Source organism: Pteropus vampyrus, unplaced genomic scaffold, assembly GCF_000151845.1.
Source record: "Pteropus vampyrus isolate Shadow unplaced genomic scaffold, Pvam_2.0 Scaffold61, whole genome shotgun sequence".
In the NCBI taxonomy this organism is placed as follows: Eukaryota; Metazoa; Chordata; class Mammalia; order Chiroptera; family Pteropodidae; genus Pteropus; species Pteropus vampyrus.
Genome location: NW_011888842.1, coordinates 2,713,870 through 2,722,945, shown reverse-complemented (window position 1 = coordinate 2,722,945; position 9,076 = coordinate 2,713,870). Strand labels below are relative to the sequence as shown.

Here is a 9,076-nt window from a genome sequence, read left to right as displayed (position 1 = left end):
AAGCTGTGATCTGGGTAAAGAGAGGGAGCGAACCATGCACAGATATGGGGAGGAGCTCGCCAGGGAGGCAGACCCTGGGGTAAGAATGTGCTTGGCATGTTGGGGGGTGGGGGGGCGGTGCCAGAATGGCTGGAGTGAGCAAGCGAGGAAGAGAGCAGGGCGATGAGGTCAGAAGATGGGGCCACAGGAAGCAGGATACTGGAAATGCCCAGAGATTTTTGTTCAGGAATAGACTCTTTGTGTCCCTTGCCCTGCGTAGTGTTTTATGATGGGAAAGGCTCAGGTTTTGGAGGCTGACAGCTCTGGATTTGAAGCCAGCCTTGTTATTTAGATGGAGTGTGACCTTGGGAAAGACCTGTGAACATTTTTTATTTTTCTATGTATAAAATGGAAATCATAAAACATACCTCCCAGGATTTGTATCTGGTAGGACTCCTAGTTGCAAGTAACAGAAAACAAATGGAAACTAGCTTTGGCAAAAAAAAAAAAAAAAAAAGGAAAATATTGACACATATATTTGGAATATCCAAGGGTTTATCTAGCTTCAGAGACAACTGATTTAAGGCTTCAAGTGATATCATCAGGACTTGGTCTCTGTCCCAGGTGTTAGTCTGATTGATCCAGCCTGGGTCACTTGTTCATCTCTGTTTGGCCTCTTGACATGGAATATTGGGCCGCTGATCACGGGTCTATCTCTGGAGGAGAGAGGAGGCCTTAGCACCACCTCAATCATGTTGACTGAAATTTGAAGAGAGATGGTTTCCCAGTGGGAAACCGGAGTGCTATTAGTAGGAGGATAGGTTTCGAGCAGGTAAGACCGACAGATGTCCACTCGAGGACTGGGATGGGGATGAGCCAGAAGTCCCCTGGCACAATGCCTGACACATAGATGCTCTCAGTAGATATTTGCAAGACCACCGATGTCTTTCTGAGAGGGCTCATTTTCCTGAGAGCCCCTTCTCTCCTGTACTGTGGGAGCCTAGTGCACTTCCGAAAGAGTTCACACAGGAGGCAGGCCGGCTTTCCTAGAGCAGAGTTCGGATGCCAGGCTCTGGTGTTGGGGAGATGGAGTGGATCAGACTTCAACCACTGAAGTTCAGTTTCAGAGAATTCGACAGATATCTTGTGGTCCAGCCTTATGCTGGGTTCTGGTGCCACAGAGGTGACCGAAACACAGCTACTGCTGAAAGCATCTCACAGTCTGCAGGTCAATGTGCAGCAAGAAGAAGCACAGTCTTCGGATGTCAAATCCTGGTTCTAGCCTTTACCTTTCCCAGGAGGATCTGGTTAGGAAAGTTGTTTAACCTTCCTTGAACCTATATCTTTTTTATTCGTAAACGCTCAATTAACCTAACTCATTAGGTTGAATTGACTATTAATAGAGACAGGGTTGGTTTGAATGTTTAATCAAGACAATATAAGTAAAACTTATAGTCAAGACTTATAGTCAAAACTTATAGTCACTGCTAATGCCATATAATAAGAGTTAAATAAACATCTCCTTTCCCTTTTCGTCCTTCTATTTTCTTTCCTTGCTTCTTCCCTCCCTTCCTTCTTTTCTTCCTTCTTTTTAAAATTACCTCCTTTTGCCAAAAAAAAAAAAAAAAAAAAAGGGGGAGAGTTCTAGGGAGTTAGGAATCGTCCACTGTATCTAAAAACAGCTGACTTTGACCACTAAAAATTTATGAGACAAATCGACGAGACCTGATGGGAGAGAGGTTACAAGTGTGCAGGGGCACAGACATCGGTAGGCCACCCCTGTAGCAGGTGTACCACGTATGTTATCGTGTTCCTTCCCTGCCCAGTTCGCTGACGACCATGTACTTTTCAGATGAAGCAACAGTCTCTGAGAGTTTAATCATCCATTCGTAGATAATATAGTTCATAAAGTGGTGGAGTCTGGCTTCCAAACCGGGTCTCTTCTGCCCCCGCCAAACCAACCCCCTCCCCGCTGCCTCTCTCTGTCATTATGATAAAGGTGGTTACCAACACTCGATGTTTTTTTTTTTTTCCCATTTAAAATAGCATCATGTTTTGAAAGAAATTTATCAACTGCAGCTGATAGGTGTGAGGCCCTCCAAGATGCGTTTTGTCACTGACAAGGTCTCAGAATGAATTCCTTCATTTGCGCAGGTAAAGGAAAGGTGGGGTAATACAGAGTCCAGCTTCTCCCCGGGCACCACAGCAGGGAGCATCTGCAGTTTAGAGAGAGGTGGGCCCAGTGTGGCCTCTAAATCCCCTTGGCTTTTCCTGAAAAGAGTGTGGAGTCCTGAGCCGGGGACCTTTCCCCCCACCTGGGCTGACTCACTCACTGCTCCCGCCCCTTCCATTTTGGAATTTCTGTGCTGCTTTTTTTCCCAACCTGTTTTCAATTTGCTCTTGTGGCCGGCTTTGACTGTGACCTCGATCAGAAAGGAGAGGGTGAGGGGAGAAAGAGAGGGAGAAGGAAAGAGGATGAAGAGGATTGAGGGAGTGATGAAAGGGGCAGGAGAGAGAGAACTGAGGTAGGGGGTGGGGCCTTTTGCAAAATCGCTCTGTGCTTTGTTGGGTCGGCTCTGAAGCTTCAGCAGAATTGCGATTGACCTTTTCTGTGGCTCATAATGAGAGCAAGGCTCGAGTCTGAGTGGATAAAGAAATGTATGGGGGTCTGGCCTGAGCCCACTCGGGTTACAGCCCCAGAAGAGCCATAATGGGGAACAGGCACATTCCTGTACAGCGACTCCCAACTCCCTATCTGTTTTCAAGGAAAGAAAAACAGGAAAAGAATGTTAGAGTCTTGGACGGGCATGGGTGAGGCAGCAGCAGCAACCCAGATCCGGGAGGGTTCTCCCATAGCAGTGAACCAGGGAGGAGGGGACAGAGGTAGCCTAAGCAGAGTGTCCTAGTTTAAGGCACATGGACTTCAGAGGCAAAAGAGCTATGTTGTTCTGGATTCTGCCCCAGAGTTGTTACTGAGGCTTGAATGGGGGTGCAACATTCCTGAGACTCTGTATTTCTATCAGGGAATGTGGCAGGGTTTTAGGATTCAAACATTTTGAGCAATAAAACAAGCTTTTTAAAACAGTTTTTTCCCCAACCTAAATAAAACGTGGACCATCAGACCATCAGTATATAAAATAGATCAAAGCAGAGTGGGTCTGGTTGAAGGTTAGTTGTGGGTGTAGAGCAGACAGACTTGCCATTCTTTCTTACCCCTGGAGTTCTGGATATTCTTATTTACAAGTCACTGTTAGACTATATTACATATTGGAAACCTCTGAATCCCTTCTGTCCTCCTGGGCTTTCCATCTTTCTCAGAGATTCCAAGTTTAAGAAGATGGCATGGTGGAAGCATGTGCCTAGCTCAGTGCCTGGCACATACTAAATGCCCAGGAAATAGAGTTCAAATTCATGTTTAATAAAGTTGGTCAGAAACTGAGAAGCAAGGGCTCCTGGGTGATTCTGGAAGGCCTTCAGTTCTCAATGATTTTATCTCTTAGGCTGGCTGATACGAATGCTCTTATTAGCTATAGGAGTTAAGAGATCAAGTTTTTGTTCCTCTCACTTTGCATATGACCACTTTCCTTCTCTGGGCTTCGATTTTGCCACCTGGAAAAAGGAGTAGGCTGGACAAAAAAAATAATCTCGAAGGGTCCTTATCTCTCTCCTCGGTTATAACAACAATAATAACAAAAACCATAATGACAGTTGATTTATCTTTTGAGCTCTTACTCTATGCCAGAGATTCTGCTAATTGGCTTGTAAACAGTATATACTATATTTTAGATGATATTCACAACAACACTGTAAGTTAGATACTATTATCATACCCATTTTACATATGAGAAAATAGAATCCGTCCAAAGCAAGCTGTAAGTGGGGGTGTACCAGGATTTAATCCTAGGCAGTTTAAACTCAGAGCCCAGCTTCTTAACCACCGCACTATACCACTGTTCAGTCAGTTGTACCTCTGCCAAACACGGAGTATGTGATATTCTGGAACCACAATACACGTGTCGAATTGCATTGACTTGCGTTTGTGCATTGAGAAGCCCCCAGGCCTTTCTTATCCCCCTCCGCCAGGTGAGGAAGGGCAGTGAGAGGCTGCTTCATTCACCCACCTCCGTCGAGGCTGCATGTAAACCTTCTGGAATGGAGTGCCAAGAAAAGCAATATTACCATTTACTTTACGGGTCCGTTCTTATATTTAACAGCCATTCCTATTGTCAGATTACAAGGTGTACAGGGTCGGGGACCATTTCTTTTATTGTTTCATTCCCTAAGCCCATAGACCTAAGAGAGTGGCATGCATTCAGTCACAAATTGAACAGAATTGAGAAAGCTTGCTTTCTAACACTATCATTTTTTTAAACTTTCTCTAGGAGGCAGCACAGTATAAAAGAAAAGGTATGGCTTTGGAGTTAGGAGGATATGAGTTCAAATCTCACCTCTGTCTCTTCCTAAATTCCTGAATTTAACCTCAGCTTTACCATGGAGATGCTAAAATTTAACTCATTAGGATTAAATTCTATGAGGATTAAATGGGGGAAAAAAAGTTTGGTACTGTATGTCAGTTTCCTTCCTTTTACTTCTTTTCATTTGAAGGTCTTTACGTATGGATAGTCCCAGATCGAATTGGACCCAGGCTATCCTTATAATGTCCTTGATATGACTGGTTATATACCCCACATTATCCAGTTTCTTCACTTGAACTACACCTATAAACCTTAGAACTGCGTGCCGATATTTCTGGGGCTTTTATCCATGATCTAAATTGTTCTGAAATGCATGGAAATGTCTGGGAAGCTATGCCCGTTTGAAAATTAATGTCAACCATCTTTTGGCTTGAAGACAATTAATTAGTACAGGCCACAAGCTTACTGAATTCCCTTGTGAAGGGCCAACTCTCTCACTGGCTATCTGGAAACAAATTGAAAAGCAGACAGACATGGATCCAAGCTCAAAGAAAACAAATGTGAGCAGCCAGACATAGAATCCTGAGAAACCAAGAGAAACAAAGCCCTCACTCCATTCAGTGAATAATCCCATGCTCCCCCCCCCCAGCTTTTTTCATGTTTCACCCCATACATTGCTGTGCTTCGGTACCTTTTGGAAAGAGACACACTGTTGATTTGTGATTTTATTGTGAAAGCAAGAGGCCTACAGAAGACATAGGGGATGCCAAAATCTGTGATGAAATGGATTACATTTACCTCTTTATTTTTTAGCAAAACTTCTGGTTCTAGACAAAGAATTTCTTCCTAGTTCCAGCTTTTCTTTCTAGAGTCCAAACTAATAAAAGAGTTATTGGTCCCTTGTTACAGAAAGGAAAACTGAGACTTTGAGAGGTTAAGGGACTTGCAATAAATGGTGGAAATAGAATTCGGTCCCAAGTCTGTCTGGCAATAGCCGCTGAACATGCATGTCACCGACAGCCTCATCCAGACACTCCCTCTGGCATGTGCATATCAAGGCTAGGAACTGTCTGTTGTCCTTTTAAAAAGTGGGAAACAAAAACACTACCTATCATATCTGCTGTATTGGACCACAGGGACCAATATGTTATAGAACTGTTGTTCACCTGAATCCCAGCCATCCAGACAGTTCAGTCGGACAAGTGTTACATGATTCGCTTGTGGGTAAAGAATGAACTTTTCTTTGAAAGACTAACAGGAAGCCACCTGCATATTCTGCCCACCCAGTTCCCTGGGAGAGAAGTGCCATGTGGCTTCTCTGGGTCTCAGTCTTCTCAGACACTTGGCCAACATTATTGTCTCATGATGGTTCCATTATACTGGATTATCCTTAAGCCCAAGTAGAGAAGATATAGTCGAATGGATGTCCTCCTCTTGTTTGTTACTGACAATATAAGCAAGTGGAAAATGTGAGACACTCCATATCAGGCATTATGGAGAACAAGGAATCAACAGTTGGGAGGCGTCGTATCATCTCATAGTGTGTGGCATAAAATACCTCACATGCCTGTTTTGCTCCTAAATCATCCAATTTTAGAATTGGAAGGGAACTCAGAGACCATTTAGTCTGGCTCATTTACCTGATCTATTTTTAAGTATTTTTTATTGATTGTTTTCCTCATTACAAAAGCAGTATATATTCATTGTAGATAATTTTTAAAAATAGAGATAAGCAAAAGTAAGAGAGGAAAAGTACCCATTATCTCACTTTCCAGACAAAGCCATTACTATGCATTTGTTATATTTTTTCCTTCTCTTTCTAAATAGGTACACATGTAAAATTTCCACCCAAAATTAGATTATTCCCTAATAGTGTAACCTGTTTATAAACTTAATATGTCATGAATATCTTGTCATATAACTTCATATTATTTCACAGTATTCTTTTTAATGGCTATAAAATATTCCATTGCATCATTAAAGTATAATTGATATTGCCGTTTCTATATTATTGAACATTTAGTTTGTAAATTTTTGCAAGTTTAAGTAGTGCTACAATGCCTGTCCTCATGATTTGATCTTTGTGCACATCTGTACTTTTATTTTATTTTTTCAAAAATCCTAGTAGTGATATTCACACCTCCACTTTACAGAGGAGAAAACTAAGGCTCAGAGATGGGAATTTAGTTGCCTAAAGCTCTACAGCAAATTATTAACAGAGCTAAAACAGGACCTCAGGATTCCAAACATTCAATCATTCTCTCTAGTCTTCATCTATTCTTCAATACTCCTCCCTAGTAAACTTCAGCCACTTTCTAAAATCTAAAGGTGACTTAGAAATCATGGAGTCCAGGGCACTTGTTCTTCCATTGTTCCTTTCTGTCCCATGCCCTTCATCACTAATCAGTCATGGAATTCTTACCTTCTTAGCTGGACCAGGTCTCTGTCCATCTCAACATAACACGCCGTAAATCAGAGCCAGTGCATAAGAGTGACCACGTGGCATGAAACCTATTTTATATCCTCAGTTCAGCTCCTTCCTTAGACAAGGAAGGAAAATTCAATTCCAAGGCAGAATGGACTTGCTCAAGCAGTTAAGAGGAAGTCAGTGACAGTGAGAGGCCAGAACAGTTACTCTGAACAGAAAGCACTGTCTCCCTGTTGCCTCTTCATTCATTTTTATTGCATAATAATTTATCTCAATTGAGCCTTGCTATGATCTTACAAAGGTAGGTCTTAGCATCCCCATTTTACTGTTGAGAAAATTCAGGCATAAATTAAACAGTCACCAGAGCTGTATACTAACCTGTGTCATTTTCATATCTTGTGCTTATTCTGTCCACTAATCCTCCCTGATAATGGTTTTCAAATGCTTGATGGGTTTGGACAACAGCAAGAATGTCTACTCACCAAGGCCCAAGCTACGAAGCTCATCTTTCTTTATCTCCTTCCAGGTGAATTCCTGAGTTTTGCCGACGACTTACTCTCTGGCCTGGGCACATCTTGTGTGGCAGCTGGTCGAAGCCATGGAGAGGTCCCTGAAGTCAGTATCTACTCCGTGATCTTCAAGTGTCTGGAGCCCGACGGTCTCTACAAGTAAGACATGCTGGGTGCATGGGGAGTGCAAAGCAGACAGGACGGTTTTAAGTCTGAGAGGCAAGGCATGAATAATCTGGTCAGGCCAGCCATATGTTCCATAGGCCAGCCTGTGTGTGCATCTCGAGATGATAAGGTTTAGAAGTTTCCGTTGCAGATATGTGGCCATAGTGAATCATCCGTGGTTAATGATGAAGGGCCCAGGGAGGCGAGAACTCAAAACCATTCCACTACTGGTGAGGGATCTGTAGCCCAGAGAGGGGAAGTGGCAAGTCAGCAAGGAGGGCTGTGACAGGAGTCCCTGCCTTGTGTTCTTTTCTCAGTTTCACGATATCGCCTCAAAAAAGCATTATATTAGTATATCTAAAGTATGCATTTGTGTGTGTGTGTGTGTATATATATGTGTGTGTGTGTGTGTGTGTGTGTGTGTGTACATATATATATATATACACATATAATTTTTTAGTAATAGATTCAGCCAGTCCCTTAGAAATAGCACCATTATCACTTCTTCACAGAGTACATTAGAGTCATTGCATCGAAACTTCTAGAGCTGCAAAAGGAAGTCATTCTGAGACTCGTCTATTAATCTCAGAGGGAAAAAGCACTTATTTTTCTTGTTTCCCATCTCAGTGAGTGTTGCCACATCTGGATGCAGCCATCATAAACTATAGCGTAAGTTCTAGAGACCAGTTCTCTTCATGTACCCTAATTATGAAACTATAGACCACCTTTGTACCAACCCGGAAAGCTGCAGTTGTTAATAAGATGAACATTATTATCACGATGATTAGTTATTCAGCTCATTCAGCTTTTTTCTTTTATTCACTCACTCAGTGATCCATTCACATATCCATCTACTCAATCAATCATCCATTCCTCCATGCATCCCTCTCTTTCTTCTTCTTCTTTTAATCCATCCATGCATCCCATTCGTTCATCTATCTATTCATGCATTTATACTCCATCAATCATTCACTTATTTATTCATCGATTCTCCCATTCATTTGTATTTTTATTTACTCATTCCTCACTCATTTACTTATTCACTTATTTACTTATCTGAGGATCGCCCATGTCTTGGTTCTGTGCTAGGGAATGCAAGTATGTATGTGACTGACACAAAGGTTCTAGCCCCAGATAACTTATAACCTAATGGTGGTATGAAAGGCCACAAATTGTGGATTCAAATCTGGCTGTGACATTTTTAGTCATGTGACCTTAAGTAAGTTGCTATATCTGTGAACCTCAGCAAAGTAGAAATAATAAAACCTAGGTTGTAGAGTCGCATGAGAACTAAACAAGAAACACAGTAGCAAAGTATCTTAAGTATGTGCTCAATAAATATTAGCTCCTCTGCAATCCCTGAATCTCCCTTACCCGCAATACACATCCCATCCCCACTGCCCCTGGAAGACCAGGAAATTTTAAAGACCATGGTGTTCTTTTGAACACTTGATATAGTCAGGCTCATTGGTGACACCCAACACATCCATGCACTAAATGCACTAAAATCAAGGACATCACTGTAAGCTGGAAATTGGGTCTTCTGATTCTGATTCTTCCACTGACTGTCTCACAGATGT

General features: G+C 42.2%; 1 protein-coding gene across 1 annotated transcript in view; it reads left to right on the top strand.

Annotated features, from left to right (window-relative positions):
• Nucleotides 1–9,076, top strand: part of ASTN2 (astrotactin 2) — an 843,256-nt gene that overhangs the window by 782,652 nt on the left and 51,528 nt on the right. The window contains exon 20 of the mRNA XM_023531046.1: nucleotides 7,349–7,490. Coding sequence (XP_023386814.1) covers nucleotides 7,349–7,490 — 142 coding nt within the window. The remainder of the gene's footprint in view (nucleotides 1–7,348; nucleotides 7,491–9,076) is intronic.